Here is a 25,563-nt window from a genome sequence, read left to right as displayed (position 1 = left end):
ATACAGGCAATGATTTACATTTTTATCAACACAACTGATCAGAACTCGATAGTTTTTTATCACTTATTAGAATTTGATACTTTTCCCCCTATTTACAACATTTTCTGCCCACACAATCTGTTCAAATATCACTTGTCTTAACCACATAGTAGCACTTAAATGCGACAAACATCACCTGCGTACGGTCAAACACTTTGAAGCTAAGCTCCTTTTGAAGGAAAAAAACAGCTTCAAATTACACATATGTTGAAACTGACTCAAATCTAAGCCAAGAGTTCTTCCTAAGACACAGAAACTGCAGATTTGATCTTTTCAAAGATTAGCCTTTGTCAAAGGTTCTACACTGTTGTAATTTCCAGCGAAAGAAGCATAGGGCTGTTACAAGAGACAAGATTCAAGTCACCGGCAAGAGGTAAGCCTCAGTTTAGAGGGTCTTTGGGGCCCCTCTCCCACTTACATAAAGTCTCTGAATTACCAAATCTTGCCGCCAGTGTTTGGCAGCAAAAAAAGTCACTCGTACCCAACTGGCAGAGCTCCACTCACAGAAGCCTGACACATATTTAGTTTGCACTGGTGCCGATGGGCACATCTATAACGTGTAGCAACTACATTTGGTTGAGGTGACTGACAGACCATATTATTCAATGACTGGTATGTTCCATTCGAGCGGTGCACCGGTTGAACCTTGTCCCCACTCGCGAATCATAATCACGTTCGAAGTGCTCCACAGACCCCCCACACTGACGCATTTAACTTAAGTTCTCTCTGCTTGGGATTGCCAGCACCAAAACAAATGAGAGGACCTTTGAAAGAGGCTAATCAGAGGCAGACTCGTGTAAACATCAACTGCAGTGATTTCCTTCCTTACAAATGTCAACAGCATCACTCTTTGCCACTGGTGGCGCTACGCAATGAAATTTACAAACTGTACATTCTCCGCATCTCTTCCTCATCTTTGACAAGGCAGCAAACACAGACATACCAAAACACATACATGCACACTGCATGCACCATGAAACGCAGCGAAAAATTGTCAAATACTTTTTGTACACAAACACACACACACAAACACTTTTCCAGCTGCATTTTCATGTAAGTCTATGACCCACATACACGCACGCACACACACACACACACACACATGCTAACTGATCCCGTCATTAACGATGGCACCATAACCTAACATCAAATCACAGGCTCTCACCGGCACTTCTTGATCCCTTGACAAGAGAAAGAGTGAAGGTATTGTGCACAAAGCTTCAGGTAAGCAACCATGTACAAGATCACTGAAGGAACTCAAAATTTGGTATTAAGAGTACATTAAGTATTTTACAGGACAACTTATTTAAAAGATTTGCCAGAAGTACTACGCTGATTAATTTCTGTAGGAGCAAAGAAATTTCAACCATCACACACACGTCACACCACTTTCTTGTATGTACACTATATGCGTTACAGATATTCAGGTGTACGTGTTGGTGTCCAAATGATAAATATACAAAGACAAAATGTCAATATAGAAATACCATATGCTAACATGGTTAAGAAATAGCAAAGGAAAGATTCTTATTGAGAGAAATGCCCATAACTAACATAACAACAGATTAGTATAAAGCAGTCTGCTACTGTGTTCAAACATGAATTCGAGTGTTTAGTAATGATCCTGTCCAGGATCTGAACCAATTCATAACTCCACTAGGCCGTATAGCATGATATCTAGTGGTATACTGCATGTCTAAACGGACCCACGTTGAATTCAGAATCACAAAACTACAGACTGCTAAGAATGAGTACGTATGCATTGCTATGCTTCATCTCACAAGACCGTGGACTTGTTTTACTCGGTGACTTCACACTTTGTATATGTCACCAACAAACAAGGAAAAAAATCCACCTCGTAAATGCTGTACAGATAGCCAAACAAGTTCTTTTATTACCAGTCTTTCTCCAGAGTGACGCCACCATTCCAATCATTCAATGTTTCGAATATTGGAATGCGTCCATACATTACATTTTATGATATGAATATGTACAAAGTTAGCATCCAAAATACTTCCTAGCATCGCACATAATTGAATGCTCCTACCCCAGTCCATCAATTCACAAGCTCTGAAGTAAAACTAGATGCATGCAACTACAGCTGAATGCATCTCATTACACATCAACCCTCAGATATTCCCGTCATAAAAACTAACGGATGTAAAATCTTCAACTTTCAGACGAGAAACCTCATAAAGACTAACAGCTACGATGCAATGATTACTGCCATTTTTATCTCTGGTATCTATCTGTCTGATCTGACATTTCACAAGAAACGAACACATGCAGGGAAATTGCGCAACTGCACAAACCTGCAACGTGAAATCAACAGGTGATTCGGGGGAACACTAGCATGACAACTGCAAAGCTGTGTGTGTGAAACAAGGGCAGCTATAGTCATCACTGTCATCGTGATCTGCGAGAAAAATTATTTCTGGAGACCAGACCGCATTCCAGAGAGTTACATGGCACCCGAATTGTTGTCGCCACTAGCGCTGATATTGTTGTCTTCCATGGACTCATCTTGTTGGCTGTAGGCGAAAGCAAATGACGGTAGGAATGACCCTCCATCCTGCAGACTGCCCATATCAATGGTGGTCAGAGAACTGAACTGGATATCAGGCAGTGAAGGGAGTTCCATTTGCTCCACCACCACGCGATTCGCCGTGGGCTCACTCGGGCCCCCGCCCACTGCGCCCCCGATGGCCATCAGTTCGTTGGCGATCGCAGAGATCTTCTGATCGCTGTTCAGCCTCTCCTCGTTCTCATTCCCCATCTCGTACACCTGCTGATTGGTCGCGAGGGACATCAGTACCGCCTCTGCATCGCTTCTGGACAGGTTGGTGAAGCTGCCGACATCTTGGCTGACGGGGTGGTGCTGCTGAATCACCAAGCCGCTGCTCATGTGAGCCTCACTGGTGTACGACGTCGTCGTGGTGACCACCTGGCTATCATCCATTAACTGTGCGGTGCCCGGAAAGGAGATTGTGGAGGAGGGTGTGGATGGTCTGGAACCTCCCCCACTAGACGGGTCACCTGCAGGGATGGCATCCACACACAAAGAAAGAAACGATAAAACAAAACATACAAGCACATCCACTAAAAATGGACATTTTAGCTCATAGACTGGAACTGGGTATACCCAGTCCCCTAGATGTAGGCTTACACAAGACTGTCTTGTGCATTCATAGCTTAAAGTCATTTCTACCTGTATTATACTGAATGATAAAAAAGAAAAAGACTTTTAGCAAAAGGCATTAGCATGCTTACAGTAATAACCCAGAAATCAAAATTCCACTCCTTGGTATTATTTCTGGCTAAGGGCAGGCTCCGTGGAGCAATAACCTAGAACTAAAAGATGCCCGAAAAAACAAAACATGAGTCAATAACAACATCAATGAACACAACTTGCACTTTTTTTTAATCTTACGCATCCAATCTTCAAATTCAACACACAAACTACTCCGGATAAAAATACCAATTATTGGAAACCCAAGATGTTGTATACCCAAAGCATGTACTCGAAAATTGACCCAAACACTTTTTTTTTTTTTTTTTTGGGGGGGGGGGGGGGGGGGGGGTCGGTAGTTGTGATTCACAGCCACAAATACACTAAAATAAAGGGCATAAAATGTCCCTCTAGCTGAGGGTAGACATCACACAGACCCACCTCTTTCCATCACTATCCTTCTCAGGTTTTCCTTGACCTGCCGCGAGTCGGACGTCGTCGTCGTCATTGGGGTGACGGTGAGGGTGGAGGCCGTGTTGGAGACCGGGTTGCTGATGGGGTTGCCCCTGCAGGACTGCGCGCTGGCCCCTAACGTCTCGGCTACAGGCAGAGAGAGAGAGAGAGAGAGTGAGTGAGCGGGAAAAGAGTGTAAATCACACACTGTGCCAATGGTCTCTGCCTAACTTCATGCTTCATTCTACCGACAGCAAAATGCATGACAGACTAAAACAAGCATCTCCAATTCATACAGATGGATTCCGCCAGAAGAAATCACCCCCACATATGCAAAAAACAAAACTACCACAATTTCTTCCATCATTGATGCACTGTAACTATTCCCAACATCTCTGACAAGCTGCAAAAAAAAAAAAAAAAATCTCATATACATCTCACCTGCAAAAAATACATCAGGCATTACTTGTCTACTGTATCTATAACATACACACACATATATATTATATACATATATATTTTTTCATATGCTGGCAACTAAGTGTGCCAAAGACTCAACTGGCATAATGGTGGCTTGCACATTGAAGCGAACGTAAATATTCAAACTAATGACTGACTGACAATCCTTGTATGTAGACATACATTGTAAACATAATTATATTCATTAAGCACATGAATGAATGTGATGAAGTGTTTTTTCATTGAACCAAATAATGACTGAAAAAAAAAAAGATATCTTACAATTAAAAAAAAACTGTATCAAAATGTATAATTACATGAACAGATCTTGCAATGAAAAACTAGAAGTCATAGATATGGAAATCATTTCTTGATGCACAAAATATTCCGCCTTGTCACTCTGCCAACAATGCTCCTCGGTTGACATTAGTGTGCTTTCATTGATGGTCATTTGTTCAGTCTCTGACCAATAACAGTGGTCTTAGGGGGTCAACTTACTCTTGCATGGCTTGCCCTTGGTCGTGAAGTAGCGTTCGAAAGTGTGTCCGTCCATGTGACTGAACTTGCGTTTCTTCTTCTCGATCTCCCCATCACCTGCTCCACAGACAGGAGAACGAACACAAAGAGACAGAAATAAAGAGAAGTCATCATTTTCTGACTTTCACTATCACCCCGCCATCTCTCCGAAGCAAACTGCATGTCTGGTGGATGATCTTCTCTGGGGCTCCACTGGTAACATAGATGCACTCCAATCAAACAGCGGAGCCTTGAGTCCCAGTGGGCCCAGCTGTTAAAGCAATGTCCAGTGTCGTCATCCCTATTTAGGCAATTAAATTCCCACATCTCCCTTTACAACCCGACAAATCTTACTTCAGCCTTCCGATTTCAAATATGAAACCGGGAGTCATCTAAATTTAGTCCGCATCAAAAAAAAAAAAAAAAGGACTGTGTCACAAAGTTAACAATTATTCAGCTCTACATAAAAACAAAGAACAGCAATGGTAACAAGAAAAACATTGGCTTTCAAGCTGGGAGGCAGTTTTTTTTTTTTTAAACTGAGATGCATTCTCCACAAAAAGACAAGACTGAATGTGTACCAGACAATTCTGCGGAGTGCTGATTAGTGCAGAGAATTGATCTGCCCACGCTTGTTTTGTACAGGGAACAATGTTCCTGGTATTGCATTGCAATTTACTATATTATGCATTTTTTATGCAAGTGCTACACAAAACTACTTTTTGTATTGCAGTCTTTCTTTCATAGAAGTGTGCAAAATAAAATTTCAAAATATCTTTTATCAGCTACAACTGTTGATCAAATTCAAATTGGAAAATTGTTCCCTGCTCGTGCACTCATAGCAATGACCCTGGCAAAGACAGGTTTTGGCCTTTCTTACCTGATGAGCTGTTGAGGGGCTTGTACGTAAACTCCATTTCGTTGCTGTACTCTTCGTCCGATGGCCGATAGAGCTGGAACTTCACCATGTGCGCCGCTCTGATCCCCTGGTTCACAAACTTGGGCGTCGCGCACACAATGGCAAACTGCAGCAAATGGCACAAACAAAAATAGACAGTGACAATCATAGCAGGGAAGGAATACATGCAGAGTGTGCCATCTGAAGGTTTGAAATGTTCCTTTAGATGGGTTTAATTCCCAAACTGAAGTCCAGAAATATTCAAAGCCTCCCCAAAATAACACTGCAAATCTTGAGCTTAGAACACTTTGTATACAATATTTTCTTCTTTTTTTTTTTTTTTTAAATCATGTGAGTTAGTCACAGGCACATGATCATGAACTGCAATTATTTGGTCTTCAAAACTGTTCCTAAAATACAACAAAGACTTAATTTTCAAACCCTTTCTCACTCTGATGCATAGTGTGTTAGTTGGTTCTATCCATCAATAATGTCCACCTTATGTGATGTCTGCATCTCCCCCCCCCCCCCTCCCCACAGCCCCAGTCAAAGCACTCAAGAAACCATGACTTCAGCATAAACCCAAGTAAAAGGCAGACTCCTTGCCCTGTACCCCATCTTTTACGCAGGTTGCTTAATTCATATTCCCCATTTCAATTCATTGGTCATCAGTATTTCGGCACCGCATAGAAAACGAAACCTTTATTCTGTCGAGTGCATTAAAAACATAATTCTATCGCTTGGTGTCATATGCGATTGTTTGAATAAAAAAAGAAAAAAAAATCTGTCAAGGAAGAACATAATAAAAATGTTCTACCTAAAGGCCCACATAACAAAATGCTCCACCATCATGTGATTATGTTTATCTAATCCATGACTCATTTCTGACAAAGTCATGTAATGTCAGACTGAAATCCAATCCAAGATAGCATGATTCATTGCACGGGATTGAATGTGTGGGAAATAATGCAAATTAACACAAGGTAAAGATGATTTAATCAAGACTTACATTACCTGTACAAGACAAAGTGCACAAATGGCGATTCTACTTCAGAAACACTACACATATGCATTTCTTAATCACAAAACACAGGGAGAAGTTATAGTAGAACTCAATTTCATGTTCACACAGACTCATAGAAGAATAAAGTCAAGGAAGCGAAACAGCTAAAGTACCATTGAAATCAGATTAAAAAAAATAAAAATCAAGTCTCACAAAATATCAAAGTCCGACATTTGGACAAAACAGCACTTCTGGTCAAAACCACAAACGCAAATTGAACGAGATTTCTTCATCTCACAATGCTGCCATTGACATGTGCGAGAAAATACCGTAAATATTCTATCTGACAATAATTTAGTGGCTCACTGGTTGAAAGAAAGTAATTACTGATCTATCATTCTAACTTGATTTGATGTTAAGGAAATAATTTCATTACCTTGAATTAATTCTAAATGTAGAAACTTTCATAGTGAAGATCTGCACAAAGCTGATGGGAGACTTGTGAATACACAAGGCCATGGTATCATTATTACATCTAATGTGCATACGAGATTCGGAACAATACCACCATGTTTCTGAAAAATTCTGTAATTTTAAAATTCAACAAATTTCCTAGTTTTGGTCCAATTTTTGATAACATTTTCACTGTCCTCTTTGTGTGATGTCTTGAAAAAGCCCAGGTGACCCACCACATCGCATACCTTACATTTCTGTGACTTGGTGCTGCATCTTTTTATCACTATTTCAACTCGATTCTTGGTATTTCATAGTGGTTAGAGTACAAACTTGTATTTTACTTGAGCCAGTTTTGTTGTTCATTAACAGAACTTTTTGTTTCTGTTACAGAATTTCCAAAAGCCTCCTAGCTGCAAAATGTAATACTGATTATCAAATTGGCAACACATTCAAGAACATTTTAGTTGATGTTTTTCTCTAAAATTGCCACATGTTTAAACATTTTTTTTTTAAAATCTAGTGTAAGTCAAATGAATTTAACCAGTTCAATCTAATCTTTTTCTTACACAGCTAGAAGTACAATTCAGTACGTGTTGCCAATCAAATGAGGACATTACTATTATCATTATTATTATTTATTATTATTATTACTATTCATTATTATTAGTTATTATATATATGTACATATATTTTTTGCAGAAAGGTAAATTAAAGTCAAAGAGTTATACATGTATTTGAAGTGATTTCACTTTGAGAGTCTCACTCACCTGTCTGTGGACATCACTGGGTCCAAACGGGGCAAACGACCTCCACTGCTGATGTGGCTTGTCTGGATCAATTCCGGTAAACACGACCTGGATGTCATCTAAAGAAGGGGGGGGGGGGGGGGGGATACAATCAAGTTGGCCATAGGTGAGATGGGTCAATTAGAAAGAAATCTGCACGAAATAGCTTCAAGACTCTCACGTAACATAATGAATTGCCAGGTACTTGTCAATCCTTGCATGAATGTCTTCATGAAGTTCTGTCACATCTGCTACTGAATAAGCAACAACATGAGCCCAGGAAGGGGGGGGGGGGGGGGGAAGGGTCAAGCCTTGATACAACTTCCCTTCCCTGTTCCTTTAATGGGATGCAATTAACATACAATTAAAATGCAACATGTATTTTCAGTTCCAGTAAGGTTAACTACACACAAAAATATATACCCATTCCAGTGGATTGACACATTACTTGAGCATTTCAATCCTCAGCAAAGCTTCGCACTCAATACAAATTATTCTGGATATGCCCTATCATAATATATTCTGACCAAATATGAAGAAAAGGTATGTACTTTTTGCCACACCAGGACGCCAAAAAGGGGGGGTGGCCATCCCCAGTAGAACTACCACGAATACTAGTACCTGTCACATTTTCCCCCTGATTCATGCCAACTTTGGTTAAACTATCACTGGAGGTTTGCCCTTCTATCAAGTCCAAGAAGCCTGATTTCTGTGGTTTTGTGCTGAACCAGTTACCATAATATTCTTAGTACTATTCATCATCAGTTTGTCATAACATAAAGTAAGAAATTGCCTTTCTATCGAGCCCTTTGTTGTTGTTGTTCATATATATATATATAATTATTTGTTTTATTTGAAGAATTTCAGAAGTCCTTTATCCCATCAAATAAGTTGTGGGACAATTTTGTGACAGAAATCATCCTTATCTTTCCAATCAATAGAATCTACAGTGTATTTGGAAAGCAAGCTCTACAGATTTGACAATTTGAGAGAGAAAGAGGAACTTCAATCTTCTGAAACATGTTGTCGATATTTGAAGAATGAGTTATAAACTTGGCAATTTAGAGGCTTTTGAAACTGAAAATTTTGAAACCATAACGATCATACATCATTAAGGCTCAAACAAGAGAGAGCTTTTGGTTCTACCTTGTGAAATACCTATAATAGTAGAAAAAAAAATGATGATGATGACAACAACAACGATAATAATAATAATATAATGATAATAGTAATGATAATGACAATAATAACAACAACAACAACAGAAAATAAATAAAACCAAACCACAAATACATGGTTTCTGGGACTGGAGGACAAGAAGATAAATTTGGTGGCAAAATTCCCCCAAGGCTTGACAGTTACAAGAAGACTAAATGACAAAATGTCATAGAGTACACAGATGATGGACGACCGACAAAAAAGCAACCGCCACGGTTCACTTGAGCCCTTGTGGAACAAAGGAAAAGAGCAGAATATGGGCGGCCATGCCTGGCTAACTCTTGACAGAGCTTAGATTTGCATAAGGAAACATGTTAATGTGTTTTCTTGTTCCTGTTGTTTGCATGGTACAAACTCTACCATGCCTTGCCACTGTCTACAGGCTTCAATGAAATCTGTTCCCTGAGCAATGTTTAGTCTGAAACTTGGTCTAAACTTGCTTGTCGCATGCTGTTCATCAGAGAGGTGCTTTTCCTATCTGATGTTGTTGTTGTTCTTCTTCTTCTTTTAAAGTGGATGGGCTCTACCAATGTCCGGCAACAAAGCCTCGGGTCAACGTACCTGACTGGACCTTCTCACAGAGGATGAACAGCTCATCGCCTCCGGCCACTGACCCATGGCTGATGTTGACCCGACAGATGGTCAGAACTGTATCCTCTGAAATGGAGAAAGCAGACACAAACCCCAAGACTCTCAGTCACACTTCCATGAAATCGCAGGAAAACGCATTTCAGTAGAATATCATTTGCACTTGACATGTTCATTATCAATGCTCCATTGCCTTAATCAAAACTGATCATGCAAAAAAAAAAAATTATGACACAAAATTCATGTATGATGCAGCAAATAAGATGCCTGTTTTGTTTTTTTAATTTTTACTTTTTCCCTGACTTGTGATGGTTTGCAATAAAAACACACTTGATTTCCCTAACAGTGAATTGACTACTGTAGAAGATAACATTTTCTCGCAAGTAACTCTTTATGCTGGCCAGGTAAGATGAATTCAGCAAGCCCTTAATTCCGCAGAATCAAAATATTAAAGAGTATTGTGTATAGCAAGCAAAAAATTAGCATGCTTTTGTTGTCTTGCTACTTTCATATTGCACAAAATGTGGAAAATCTCCATGTCATTAAGATCTCTACTTTTTATAATAAATTCAACTCGGGCAGACAGAGCTCTCGATAAGGCATATGGACTCACTCTTGTCATAGATGGGGGTGGATGTGATGGGCTCGAGGTACTGGTCAAAGATGTTTGACCCCTCGCGCGACTCCACGTGCACCTCAAAGAAGAGGCGGACACACTTCATGTCATAGTTGTGCTTTTTCCCAGTCTTGCCCTTGTTGACCTCCATCGAGAGCCTCACGCCGGCCTTCTTGCGCTCTGCCAGTGAATTCTCCACCTCCTTGTTCATGGTGCGCTGCACTCCTATCTTTCGGAACCTTCGTAGGGAAGGAGGCAAAAGGCAAGACATTTTGATTTAAAAATCTCAAAATGTTAAAGTAAAAAAAAAAATACAGAAATCATGTACTGCTGTTGATCAATATACATATGTTGGAAGATAACAAAATGAAAAGTTAGGTTTTGCTGCTTGGCCGATTGTGATGCCAATTGCAAAATTGGCCACAAAACTTCATTCGATTCGTCTGGGAGTCGTATATGTACATGGGTATCTCATCCATAATGTAGTCAGAAGGTAGTCCGCCCATAACAAATTTCTAGTCAACGAGTCTGGCTTGATTTTCACAAGTATGTTCCAGGGCACTGCTCACGTCTTCAAACTTGGGTCATTGATATGTTGGCCTGCCCACTAACCAAAAAATTACCACAGGCAACACAGCTACTGTGATGCTCGACCTTTCTGTGAAGGCCAAGGTTGGCAACCTTTTCTCCCTCCCATCTACAATGGCAGCCATCTTTCACTGTGAAGCAGAGCTTCAATTCTTAATGAGGAGGATGGAAAAACAAGGAGATGGGAAGAGAGATTACTTATTATTTGTTGCAGTAATCCCAAAGGCAGCTCCTTGGAAGCAAAACCAGGACAGAAAGGAGGAGGGGGTTCTTACAAAAAAATTGTAACGGTAAATGTACTATGCTTATGGATACTACGCATCTATCATTCTTACAGTATTTGCTATAAAGCTACTACAGAGCAGTCTTCATAGGACTGTTCAAATATTTCTCTTAGCCATATTTCTCCCTTTTCAGATGATAGGGGAAGTTGAAATATGGAGGAGGGGGAAGTTAGTGGGAGGGGAAAGGATGGGGCAACTTTGAGATATGTGTAGACCTACACAGCTTCCGAATGCTGGGGGTCTATGATCATACAGCAGACCCCATCCTTGCAGTTGTCCCCCACCAGACGATGCGGGTGAGGATGAGGCTGGGGGGAGGTGTCCTTGGTGACCAGTGAGACCACGGCCTTGGCTCGGCGTCCATTCAGGTTGTGGACCTGCATCCAAAAAAAAAGCAGCACACAGAAGATTTGATGAGCAATGCTAGAAACTGCTGATTGGCACACGCAAGTTGCAGAGCGACACAGTGCAGGAGAGAGGTAACAAATGCAACTGAATGAGTGAGACTGACACACTGGGATAGTGGCTGTGTTTATTTAATGCAAAAGGATAGAACCACATTTCAAAACGCATTTCCTGGGATGCCACATTTATCTAATAATCATACAATCACTATTTCGGAGTTGTCACTGTCCAGCTGCTTTGTACCTTTCGACCTGGGAAGTAAAAATCAAGTAAGGCACACAATACTGACATGTTTCAACATGGCTTTGTGTTCATCTACTTCGCATAAAGGCATTTATGACTCGAATGCTCTTCAAATTGCCTTTTTTATGGGTGTTTCCGATTGCCATTTCCAACACCAATGGAAACACATATCTATCGCAGGGAAAATGCTAAAACACTTGAAGAATGGTGATTATGCCTCAGAAAATTTAAAGAAGAACCAGTGTCATGTAGCACCTGTCAAAAGACAATACAATATAATCTTCTTTACAGAAGAAGACGAAACATTTTCTTTCCCACACAACCCCCACATCAAGTCCTTCACTCTTAACCTGTTGAGGACTAGTCCCGAGTATACTCGGGCAGGTGTCTTTGGGAAATGCGTGTTGTAGCAAAATCAGTCCGTCCTCAACGAGTTAAGGCGCAGTATGTCTATCTCCCATGAGTTAGTCAATGTGCCATCAGTATACACAATTCTTTCACTCTCCCAAAACCATATCCTAACTCTTTCCGCCCTTATCAATGTTTATCATAAACAACACCACGCCTCTGCCTGCCTTATCAGTGATTTTCTAACATTAATAACGTAGCTTATTAAAGACCTAGTAGTGTGGGGTGATCAAGCAATGGGAAACTGACCCGACTCCGATATATTCTGAAATCCTCATATGAAATTATACAAAGCATTAAACATACATCACACATGCAACACTGAAGAATGTTGACTGGAATTGAATGTTCTCTGAGCATGTATGCTTCAGTGCACATATTCGCTGATGGTGCAAAAGTTTGGCGGTACAGAGTAACAGCCCCAGGGTGGGTAGCACTCTTGTACAGGTCCTCTCCATTATTCTGCTGAGATTTAGAGTTCAAGCTCGAACTACAAAGAGGTCATGCAGGGATAGGTACAAGAATCCCTCAAATGTTGCTGTCCACAGAGTGCTTTGATATAACCTTCATTCATCAACAGACTAATGCACTAGTACGTCTTTCTAAACCACAGGCATTGTGTCTTGAGAACTTGACAAGTGTTGACTTGCAGACAATAAGTATAAAGAGATAAAACAGGAGATATAACAGGCAGAGACATGTGTTTGCACTACAGCAGCATCAACAGTAACAAAACATGGAACTTATCTCCGCTGCATGTTCGTTTGAACAACTATTTGTTACTTGCTAAGTACTGTAAGAGTGGATAACTTTGTTTGAGGTTTTTGTTTTGTTTTGTTTTGTTTTAGTCCAGTACGACAAATGTCTTGCATTTCAATTGCATTGATACTGTTTGTTCATATTCTGGTACCATATAGCATCAATATAATGCAACCCAGCTTCATATGAAGATAATCAACTTGTGTATTGTGCAACTGTGGCACATGACATGCAAGTGACCTATTGCTCATTATATAAAACACATAAAGACTGCTTAACAATTTTCGTCACAGCAAAAAATCCTTTACTTGCTTTGATTCAACCTCACATGCTATGACACTTTGGAGGCTTAGGGTCAGAGCACATTTGTCAGAGTCAAGCTGCGTAAAAGACGCGCACTACAGCCCTCATATGCAGCAGTCAATATTTGTGTATACTTTCCCTTAAAAACAGCAGTGCATAATTTCATACTGTTCTTGTTGGAACTCTTCTTTCGACCCTCACCCACCTTGATGCTTGGGTACGAAGGGATATCTGACGATGCCTTCTCGCCGGCGATGCTGCCAGCCTGTCGTCCCTCTACGGGATAGCGGAAGCGGTGGTCTCTCTGCTTCGGCTGCTCTGTGATTTCGATGTAGGGCTCCGACGGAGCCGGGTGAGGGCAGATGGAAGCAATATCGCCTGGACGGGACACAAGAGAGAAAAGGAAAGGATAAACGCATGGAAAGAAATTTCACACCAGATGCAATTTCTTGTTTAAATGAAGAGCAATCATGTGGGAGGTGTTTGGTGGGAGAACTCTGGAAGGCTTACGCACAAACGTAAAAAATCAGACTACCACAGAAAAATGAAGTTGAAGGTGAGCGTTATGCTCTGGGTAACTTAGATTGACCTACATAATGCACCAGGCTGTGATTGACTCATAACTTCAGCTGTCACAAGAGTCCAGAGTGCTTTTACCTCCAAGGCGTGAAATGCTATTTTGGGGAGGTTTCGAGTCCATTTTTGTTGTATTTTCTTTATCCTCCTTCACAAGCCATGACATCCCCCTAAAAATATCAACACACACACACACACATACCAGCATATATACATACACAAACACATACACATACCCAAACATGTGCACTATACACACACATGATGCATACTTCATTATCTCGCTTCATGCACTACTACCCCCCCCCCCCCATCACAAGAACAGATGGTTAATGTTTTTTCATGATTTATTAGGGCATTAAAGCACCTAATTAATGCAAGGGTAGGACTCCAATGTGGACTTAGCCAACATCCTGCTTCATAATTACCCCATAAAACATTCTGTATTTCATCCATTCACTTGGCTTTGGCTTTGACTTGGGCAAGGATAAAAATTTGACCAGCAAAGTCAGAAAAAATGCTAGAGTCATGCTAAGGCCACTGTGCACATGCTTTCGAATGAGCCCTCTCACTCATGTGTGCCTCTCTCAATGCACGCACAACACACAACACTTGATTCCACTAGTGACACAGATCGAACCAGCCATGACCAGACTCTCAAAAACAAAGCTGAAGCTAATCTGAAAACCTATTAGTCTTGCTGGACATCTAGAGACATACTTCAGTTGCATTCCCTGCCCCCCCCCCCCCAAAAAAAATGAAAATATACCCAAATTGTTTGTTTACCATTTTTATATAAAGCCTTTAAATCCATTTTTGCATAGGCCATCCATGTCTTGACCAATGCTAATTTGTCCTCTTCTATTTCACTTGTGTGAAGTTGACTGCAGTTAAGTGCATCTTTTGTTGAGGTTTAAATTGTGCTTAAAAAATGAAATAGATACAAACAAAACAAAAAAACCCTACTGGTGTGTATTAGGCTCACAACTGAATTTTTAAATACTGTTGACGAAAAAGATCAAAATATTCTGCTCCTTCTCGTCAGAAAAACAAGTTGTGAAACAAAAACTCACCAACCTTCTCTTCGAAACTGACTCATGTTGACCAAAAACCAAACTACACCTCAACGAGCTGAAACATCATCACTCGCTTCATGATTTTTTATTCTTTTTGCCATGGCTGGGAAGAATATCGCCCGGCATTTGAGATGAGCATTGTGTTGGCACGCTGCCAAGCTGGCAGCGCTGCTCTGCATTTGGTGTGGGGAAGGCGTGGCATTTGATTCCAGCCAGAGCAGGGCTGGTGTACAGGAGTCTCAAGTATAGCAGAGCAATTGTATGCATTACTAGCGGGCCAATCACAATGCCGCTTGCTTTGCTCCCCCGGATGACACGGCCTCAACTCATGCCAATCATGGTGTCTCTTTGAACAATTTCACTACCACACTTCTGTGATGTTCATTCGTAAAGAGATACACCATTCTTCCAAGGAATCGCACGTGTGGACGGTGGTTAACCAAAATATTATGACAAAATCAAGACAGGCAAGTCTAATATTTCCTGTCAGTACGAATTTGGCAGAACTTACAAGCTAAAAGAAAAAAAAAAATTTGCTTGTCAAAGTAGTTACATATGATGCTGGCCATCCAAGGCACTGCAAGTGTAATGACAACTCTTCTGCCCATTTCTATTCCCCTCACTTGCCGTCATTACAACACATTCAGATGCTGGTAAAAAGACAATATTTTCATATCATAACCAATGTCCTCATTCATCACCATTACTACCATTATCATGCCCCATAACAGGTCTTGCTACAAGCAGTATCGCTAACGCCAAATTTCCGCGTTTGATTGCTCGCTGATCAGTTCCCTTTTAAGTCTGCTTTAAGGTACTTGGCAATCAAAATCTCATTCACCAGTGATCGCTTCTTGATGGTGGGCAATTAAACAAATTATGCATAGGCAGGAGTATCACATACTGCCATAAAAAGCATGTTTCTGAATTCCTATTCTCTTCTTTATATATTGTAACACACATGCAAAGAATGATGTCAGTACATGATTGGTGAAATTTGCAGTATTTAGTCAGTTCAAAGATTCTTTTTTTTTTTTTGGGGGGGGGGGGAGAAGCTAGGCTTAGAGTTAAATATCAACAGGGCAAGTCTGAGGGGGTTAAAAAAAAACTTGACTTGGTGTAAAATGCAACTTCATTTTCATTTTGATTTTTCAATATTTTAATGTAAAATAGTGTCTGGGGCTTGAGATTGTCAGTGACAGTTTCTGAAGGATGATTTCCCCTATTGCATGACAATGTGAGATCACAGTCTAAATTTGCATTGTAGTGTTTGAGTCATGAATCTGCACTTTGACGTTACTGCTCTGTTTGGTCTTTCCGTATTTGATTGATATCAGATGATACTCTCTCCCTCTACTCTTTTTTTTTTTTTAAACTCTTTTTTTTGGAATAACTTGTAGAAACAGATAAAAGGAAAATGAAACTGGAAAAAAATAGAATGCATGCTTATGACAATAACTTTTAGATTAAGAAACTCCATATCATCTTAAAGTGTGGGTAGTTCAGACAAGCCAACTGCATGCATCATTTTAATTTTTATGTTTTTTTCACTGGCATAAGCTGGTAACCTCAGGCAGTCTCCCTTTCAAAGAGAATGAAATCTATAGTTTTCTTCAGCAGTTCTTGTTTTTAAACTTTTCACATCCCATCCGGTTCATAATTTGTTACTGCAGGCAGCACTACTGTAACTACTGTAAAACAAGATACTTTCGCGGCATGAAATTTTCGCAAATTGGAGCCGATGGCCTTTTTCGCGGCACAAAATTTTCACGAGTTGCCTCTAACATTCAATACATATAGTGTAGACATGAACTTTCACAGGCATTTTAATTTCCCGAATCTTGGCTCTTGGGAAATTCGCGAAATTAAAATGCACACGAACATTCCTCGTTTTACAGTATGTCCAGTTTTAACACAGAAATAAATTTCATTTGTACAACAAAGTGTAATCATGGTTTTTTTTTTGGTGATGCATTTCAAATTAATTTTCAGGCAGAATGTCATTTGTAATCACGTTTGTCAAATGCATTTCCAATCTTATTCAGATTTACTGGTTGTCCAGATGCCAAGATGGGTCTCCACACCAACTGCAAATGGCAAATGATAGTCCACGTAACAGTTGTGTCGCAAAACTCAAATCCTTGTCAATCAAACGATCAAATTTCAATGTGCATACAAATATGAGGGTTATTTGTTAAGCGTGCACTCGTTGCAGACGCAAATGTCCCAAACAGCGCATGGTTTGGTGGTAGAAGTGTCAAATTGAGCTCTTCCAAGTCAAATGTTTTCGACAGAGGTCAGGCTGTACAGATGACACATGACCCCCTGAAATTGCGCAAATTTCGATGGAAAAGATGCTGCCTGACCAGCCACTTCTAGTCGAACATGACTTGCAGAAAGGAGATGAGAGAAATACGATTCCAGTGCGCTTTCGGATGCACAAAAATAACTTGCAAAGCATGAACAGTCCCTTTGTGACTTTGGTCGATTGCCAAAGGACATATTGCGCAATCGCTGAATTGTTCATCAAACCTCCCTTACAAGCCCCTGCTTCATCACAGGACCACAGCCGTTATATCACTGCATGTAATTGGTCAAATCATGCATATAAATATGTTTAAGTATGTGTGTGTGTGTGTGTCTCTCTCTCTCTCTCTCTCTCTCTCTCTCTCTCTCTAAAAGAATGATTATGATTGGCTGCCAGCCAGCCTGTAGCCAGGCTGCATTTGATTTGCTTGGCCTGAAATTGAACTGCAACTTTTTATGACAAACGAACCCATGCTCCATTTTGTATTGTGCCTGGGTTTTGAACATTATACCACATCATAGGGACAGTGATTTTGAACTAATCAAAATTTTGCACTTAAAAGGGGATGAAGCCCAAGTATACTTGTGACTTGAGTGAATGCAGCAATATCAGTTGCAGTCGAACTATTCAGCTAAGTTTGAGGAGAATCAGACAATCCATTCAAAAGTTATTAAATTTTAAAGTTTCAGTGCTACCATTGCCTGGTGAGACTATAACATTTTATGATGTTACGCATGGATGATATAAAAAGAATTCTATAAAATTTCATATTTCATGAAAAGTACTTTTTCCCTCAACCTGTCACTGACATACTGTAAAAGGGTAATTTCCTTCACCCAACTTTTTGAAAGAGGTTAGTCAAGTGCTCTTTCATTATGCTAGAAAAGTGTAAATGTTGAATTTTCTATATTTATGTACTTTCTTTATATTGTTGTCCATGCATGATGTCACAAAATGTTGTAACTGTAGTCTTCTCATCCAGCAATGGTGGCACTGAAACTTTAAAAATTCATAACTTTTGAATGGATTGTCCCATTTTCTTCAATTTTTGCTGATGTATTATACTAATATTGCTGCATTCTCTCAATCCACATTCATAGTTCGGTCTCATATTGCTTTAAGGACTGAGGTGGTTGAATTCACATTTGCTTCCACGCACATCATTTTGTTGTGCATCATTACTCATGATGACTCCACAGATTTTAACAAGACTTTTAAAATGAATCTGCAAGGTTGGGTGAAAGCACACTGAGCGGCCAAACAAGCAGACGGATCCAGGAAAACAACACTTCCAGGATCTACACGACGCTTTCACGATTCTCATACACAGAGGGTCCATGCAGGGTGCTTTGCCACGCATACTGGCCATAACCCTCTGCTTTACATTCTGCGTAAGCTGAGAAGTTCCTGGTTGGAAAAAAAAAAACCAAAAACATACCAAACTAATAAAAAACAACAACAAAACAAACTAGCCATTATGGAGTTATTTGCGGTATGTTGAGTCTGCCACCAAAAACAACATGTGACTAAATGATTTCATCTGTTTACAGAGCTGTCTGTCTTATTGTACATGCCGTGCATGCTCTCATGTGCAGTGCAAACTGACCCAACATCTGAATGGACAGAAATCAAAGATTTTGGGAATGTTATTCCAGTAGATTCACAGACTCTCGGGTGTCAGGTTTAAACTACTTTATTCAGTTCAACACAGTGTCTCCCAATCTTTGCAAAATATATTCCGCTCACTTTTACAAGTTTCATACAAAATGTGATATAGCATAGCTTTGTTGCTGGGGTGACTTGCTTGTATCTCAAATTTTGGTGAAAGTTACTTTTTTGGATTAATTATCAGATAATCAGTTAAGTGATGTCCTGTCCAAGTCCTGGCTGTCTGAGCACCAAAATGAAGCAACCGAAATGCATGTCAAAGGAAAGGCAATCCCACCTGTTAAAGTGTTATAATGCTTTGGCTGCCATTTTTTTTTTCCTCCTGAACATTTGAAACTTTTGAGATACTAGGTTTTGTCACCGCAACAGTGATATATGAATGTCATATCTATTTGATTCAGCATGCTTTAACCTTTCTGCCTATACAGCCAATACTGTGGCAAGACACTAGGGTTATCACATGAAGATAGAGCTAGTGAAAAAAAAAACCAATGTTACAGGAGTTATTGTTGTGCTAAGAATACTAATACAACAAAATCTTCTCGCAAAAGGTACTATAAAATCACCAATTACCCATGATACCTTCACCTATTTTTTGGTCACCTCCTGTACAGTTTAAAAAAAAATACATAATTTCACAAGATAACACATTTTTTTTGGTTGGTACTAACCCCTGGTACCTAACACATCATCAGAGTGATGCACATGTCCTACAAAAAAAAAGTCTTGAAATTTTGGTGCACAAGCCATTGGAAGATCTGCAAGATAAAGACATTATTATCCCATACCTAACATACTCACATGCTCGTGTCTGCAAAAAACAGTGATATCCATGGCAAATGTTATGTAAATCAGATGAGGTGATGATGTCATTATTTCACAAGTCACCCCACAACATCAACACAAACATCTTTACTAAAATTCCCCTCTTTTTTGACAAGAAATAAGAAAAAAAAAACCCAGAACTTGTACCCTTTCTTTAACGTTTTCGCATAACATAATTAAAACCCGATCTCTTTACAGTGGCGGGTCCAGGGGGAGTGCACCAGGCACATGCCCCCCTTTTATTTCTTGCCAAAACAAAAGAAATAAAAAGAAATGTGACTTTGAGGGTGAAGGGATTGTCCTAGTATTTGCTAAATAACGGGCCCCAAACATAACAGTCTAAATATTTATTCTCTGCCTACCAACTGCAGAATTTTCAGGAGAGGACATCATCGCCTTATCTAAAGGGCTTTTTACACTTGTAAACTTTTGCTTAGTCCCGTACCAACGGTGGGGCTAAGGGGGGCCTTAGCCCCAGTAGGACACAGTATGCGACGAGAATAGCATGAGATCCAAGTGAACTTGGAACTACCATGGTAATGAAGTAATGGGCAACCAGTGTAAAAAAAAAAAAAAATCCTTAAGTATATAAGAGAGACGTCAATTCCTCTGCAAGTTTAACAAACGATAGTCTGCAAGGGGCGCAGACCAGACTAAACAAGAAGCATTTGATTCTGAAATCTGTCTGTTCTGTGTGTGTTGTTGTTGTTGTTGGGGGATTTTTTTTGACCCAGAACTATACAGTGCCATGGGGAAGAAGACGAAGATTGTAAGGTAAATTGATTTGGGTGGGTTTGTGCGTCTGAGCAAAATATGTGAACTTGGCACACTGTCGACTAAGTTGGGTGTGTGAACGAGGCACATAAAGAAATATTACCCAATGAAATTGGTCCTGCAGACATTCAGTATAAAGTGCTGTTGGCACATACTGGCATGCTGGGAGCTACACGTACATGAACTATGATCCAGTTATCTACACCTGTGAAGCTCACATACTGCATGTGACCTGTGCCCCGTTTTTGCATACAAACGATAACATTAGTCTGATTTCTACAGACCCTAGCCAGTCACTCTACACATGATATCCCATTATCATCGGCCATAACATGTGCAAATGCGGCCCAATCTCAACACTAAGCAAGAATACTAATCAAATCACAGAAATAATATACTTCTTTCTTTTACAATTTTGAGCATTTTATATCAACAGGTATATTATCAAATCTATATAAAAGCACCTGCTTGCTTTAAAACAGATGACATTAGCACCTCATGAAATACATTTTATATTTATGTGATCCAGTGATTAATATCATTTTGTGAAAAAAAGTACAGACTTTATATTTACACACTTTACTTCTTTACTTTTTTTTAACAATGACAGAAAATGTTTAGTTTTGATTAGCCTGTTAGATATTTTATGTAAGTCAGCTTGAAAATGAACAGGAATTTCATGTTAAACCCTTTGTGTGCTGTGAGTGCAGACTGGCACAAAAAGCCTTATAACACTGTAGGCCGAGACACCATCCAAAGTCCATGGCACAAAAAGGGTTAAAACCAAGCACCAATTTCTTTGTTAGTCTCATCAATAGCCTGTCTTCACCATTTCATTTTTTTTTTTCAGATGAACTTCTGTCTTACAGATATATTCTTATGAGTGCAATAACGTTTGAATTGCTTACAGATAACGGTGTTCCAACATAATGATACTGTACTAGAGATGAAAGTACAACTCAGTAGAAACTATCAGTTTGTGGTACCTATTTAAAAAAACCAACTACAACAAAAAACAGCACTTTCGAAACATTACTTGTGGCACATTTACAGGAGTCTGGAAGTAAAGACTATACATATCTCTATATTGAAGGTTGCTCACTCTATCTGATCCTGGAATTCAATAGTTTTCTCTTTTCAGACCTCAGAGGCAGAGAGACACACAAGGTGTGCAAACAAAAGGGACAACAATTATTCTCCTGACAATAGACATTAGCCACCCTGGTTGGTCCATTCCACAGATAAAATGTGTTGTACATCACCCTGAATAAATAAAGTCACAATGCCCTTGATGATCCATGAAGCATGTAGTCGCAGACAACGCACTTTTTATTTGTGGTTTGTGTACTGCTGCTTTTCATATACCGATACAACTGTGTATTTCACAATTGTATAGATTTTTTTTTTCCCAGCACAGACAGATTTTTTTTTTTTTTTTAAATACAAAATGATAGATTCTAGCATTGTCAACATACAAAATGTAGTTTCAAGGACTGAAGTTTCTGTATATAACAAATCAGCAAATTTTTGTCAGTTTCTTTCTGATTTTGTGTAGATTTAGACTGGTTTCTCTGAAGTAAGATGATCAGTGAAATTAAGTAGTGCCAATATCATAATGCAAAGATGGTACTTTTTGCAACAAATTTCATCCAGGACTTTATGGGTTAATGAGAAAAGTAAAGTCATCTCCTATGGTGCTAGGGATACTGCTCTGGGTTTAAAGCACAAAGGATATCACTGTTTCTCTCCAAGAAACTTTATACAATTCCTCACTCCAAGGCATCATAAGCTGTGGTCATACTGGAAAAACTTTGAGGAGTTTTGCCCGTGTGACTGTGCCTACAATGTGCTCACACGCCTTTCCTGTCCACAAATGTCCTACTCACAGAAAGATATCATTCTACAGCTGTAAATATCCATTGGTACTTACATAGTAGAAGAGTTCCCAGTTCACATAAACACACATACATACATACATACACACACACACACACATGCGCACACACACACACACCACCCCCTCTCCCTCCACCCCTCCGCCCCCACACACAAGAAGGAAAAATAGGGTCTGCACGAAAGACTAGGAGGTGACTCAACACCAAATGGGGAACCCCCTTTTCACTCCCAGCATACCATTCGGATATGGCTACCAGTTGGAGAAAAGCATAAGGTCGCACAAAACACATTCCAATCTAGTTTCTCTTTTATAGTTTGCCCTTGAAGCCTTAAAAGGCGGCTGCATTATAAAGAAACAAAAGTTGCACCTTGCAAACCAGATCCATTCTGTTAGTATTATGGAGGCTGGAAATAGAGAAATGTAAATTTCTGTCCTCATCATCCTGTACTGCAAATGAGAACAACATTTACATTACTAAGTGCCTGCATAAGGCAGTTAAGGTTGCCAAAATGAACTAATATTCTCTAATAAACGAAATGATCCCATGGCCTGTACTTGTAGCAGCATTATATTGATAACTGAACCACAAGACAACTGCAACACGACAGATAACTCTTTGCATTACATGGATACTCCACTATTACATCTAGCTTGGATCGTCAACTCCAACGCAGGGCCAGATTTTTCCTGGGTTAATAACGGCAGTCGCAAATGGTGTGCTTTGTGAATTACTTGGAGAAATATTAACTGTCTGTACTCTTTCCACGAAAATAAACCGATGAGTATTTGTATAAATCATAACATGCTTTATTTTTAAATAAAACAAACAGATACAACACATGGAAAATATCTGTAACTTGAGCCAGAGGAAAATTACTTGGAGTATTCCTGCAAATACTTGATCTATGCATTGCATTTTGAGCTGTAAGTAAATTATGGTAGACATGCAGAGGAAAGTCTTCTTCAAGTACTGAGGCATTTGCTTAATTACTTGACTACTAGTAGTTCAATTGTCCATCATCCAGAATACCCGCTCACCCTCAAAATGGTATCACCTCTCAAAACTCTTAATCAAATCAGACATATTACTACAATTTTGTAAAAGAGTTCTTAATGAGGTTTAGCTTGAGGTGGTTGAACTTCTAAATTTTCTCAGGATATGATACGGCAGTTTGATAAAGGGTGAATACTCTATCAGAGAGTCGAAATTTAAACAGGCAGTGCGAGGAGTTACCGATATTGAGTTCAAGGTCATGTTAGATCCTGGTGACCATTGAATAACTCGTGGCAAACAAACAAACAAGCCTCAAATACATGTGTATAAACAGCAGCGTTGTATAGTGAGTTTTGTCGCACAGGAAACATGTTCACTTTGTGTCCTTGGTCATTGCATGCCATAGTGGCTGCTGCTTCGTCTGTCACGTGGCGAAGATTTCATTTTCTAGCTACTGGACAATGGATCACACTACTGACTTTTATCGTTCGGTGGCGCTTGCTGATAACAACTACAGCGTTCCTAGCGATAAGCACTTGATAGCACGTGGTTATACAAGCAAGCCGTCCTATCACAGATAGTGGTTATCATCAATAGCGGGATTCACACTAAAGAAAATTAGCGGGATACAAATCTTGAGATTTGAAACGCGATGCAGATCTCGAGATTTTTACCCATGTGGATTCAAAAATCCCCCAAAATAGTATGATCAGCATCACAATCTAAATCCTAAGAAATATTGCAATATTTCAGAGTGACTGCGATAATTCACACCAAAACGAGTGTGTGAACGCTGTAGCAAATTAAAAAAAAAAAAAACCTCAGAATTTTTATCTCGCCATTCAAAACATGAATGATTAAACAATGCATGAACATAAGGGCAAATGTAACCATTTCAGTAGACTTTAGGAATATGCAGTTTGGTCTAGAAATTATCGTAATCAGCGATTAACAGGATATTTCTGTCCGTCTGACAGGTGTAATAAATCGTGGTATTTGGATCGCAGTCGCTATTTTACATGTGTCAATGCAACTAATGACGTAGCTGTGTTAACAATCTTTCCAGAAGAAAGCTTTTAAGAATATCCTTTTATGCTCAAAACTTTAACTTGTTGCAAACAGGCATTTGTAAATGTTTGTAAATTTGATTATTCACATTCCTCTAGATACATTAGGTCTGGTTAACTGCCATAATAGGAAATACATCTCTGAATTTTGTCAAAAACAATCTTACCATAAATACTGAGCAAGATATGGATATCATGTGTTAACTGAACAATTCCTTAATACTGGCCATATAAAACTAGACCTATCCATATTTCGGGTCATAAATTAGCGTTACTGCAAGATTTAACTTGTAGTGAAGTGATGTAATTGCCTCCTTTTGTACAGTGAAGAACATACAAAATTGAACATCATTTTTTTTTTTCTGGTTATTTCCCTCCACAACTATAAATGGGCTTAAATGACCACACAAAAGAATCAACAAACTATTTTCCAAGTCAGTTTGACGCCCCGAAAGTTTTGAGTAGATGAATCAAACATAACAATGGTTCTGGTTTGGGTTCCCATGGACAATGCCTTTGAAGCAAATAGAAGATTTTTCACAAAACTGAAACCTATCAAATTTCACGCTGGCAAGTGTTGTGATTGTGTCCACACAAAACGAGCACACACATAACCTGAAGCTAATGATACAGATGTGTAATGAAACTTCCGCAAAAGATGAGCGCAGAGTCACATTAAGGTAGGAGAGAATATTATGTAAGGGTGTCACATAGCTTCTGCCCGTAGGCTTGAACTCGCAATGAATCAGAATAATGCTTTAAGTAGTCTGATGTCAGACAGTGTGTGTTTAAGTACTGAGAGTGTTTGTGCGAACTGGTCTTTGTTCTCACGCAGTTGTTTGTTTGTCCAACAAACACTTTGTGTTGTGTTAACTCCTCCATTGCAGTTTGCAGGATGATAACTACACTTATGAGCAAGGTCTCTTTACTAGCTGCAATTGCAAAAACAAAAACAAAAAAAAATGAAAATTATAAACCAAGAAAATCATCCCCCCCAAAAAAATGTCTTATGAATTTGCAAATGCAGAGTGATTTTGTCTGAAGAAATTTTCTCCCGAACCATGGCTTAGTTTGGGGAGAAAAATGAACCAAATTGCACATGGGCTGGCTGCATGTCCTCAAACATCT

At 39.5% G+C, this 25,563-nt stretch overlaps 1 protein-coding gene across 8 annotated transcripts in view; it reads right to left on the bottom strand.

Annotated features, from left to right (window-relative positions):
- Window positions 1-2,450: 2,450 nt before the first annotated feature.
- Window positions 2,451-25,563, bottom strand: part of LOC139738964 (nuclear factor NF-kappa-B p100 subunit-like) — a 51,378-nt gene continuing 28,265 nt past the window's right edge. For all 8 annotated transcript variants that reach the window (XM_071649630.1, XM_071649618.1, XM_071649604.1 and 5 more), the window contains 9 exons: window positions 13,456-13,628; window positions 11,352-11,509; window positions 10,258-10,499; window positions 9,618-9,713; window positions 7,821-7,918; window positions 5,577-5,721; window positions 4,679-4,774; window positions 3,710-3,868; window positions 2,451-3,075 (listed from right to left, as the gene is read on the bottom strand). In XM_071649630.1, the coding sequence (XP_071505731.1) occupies window positions 2,501-3,075; window positions 3,710-3,868; window positions 4,679-4,774; window positions 5,577-5,721; window positions 7,821-7,918; window positions 9,618-9,713; window positions 10,258-10,499; window positions 11,352-11,509; window positions 13,456-13,628 (1,742 nt within the window). In that variant the 3' untranslated portion in view covers window positions 2,451-2,500. The remainder of the gene's footprint in view (window positions 3,076-3,709; window positions 3,869-4,678; window positions 4,775-5,576; window positions 5,722-7,820; window positions 7,919-9,617; window positions 9,714-10,257; window positions 10,500-11,351; window positions 11,510-13,455; window positions 13,629-25,563) is intronic.

This window comes from Diadema antillarum, unplaced genomic scaffold, assembly GCF_040938485.1.
Source record: "Diadema antillarum isolate AM-2024a unplaced genomic scaffold, OU_Dant_1.0 scf00000029, whole genome shotgun sequence".
In the NCBI taxonomy this organism is placed as follows: domain Eukaryota; kingdom Metazoa; phylum Echinodermata; class Echinoidea; order Diadematoida; family Diadematidae; genus Diadema; species Diadema antillarum.
Note: the sequence above shows the minus strand (reverse complement) of the source record. Positions and strands in the feature narration are given on the sequence as shown.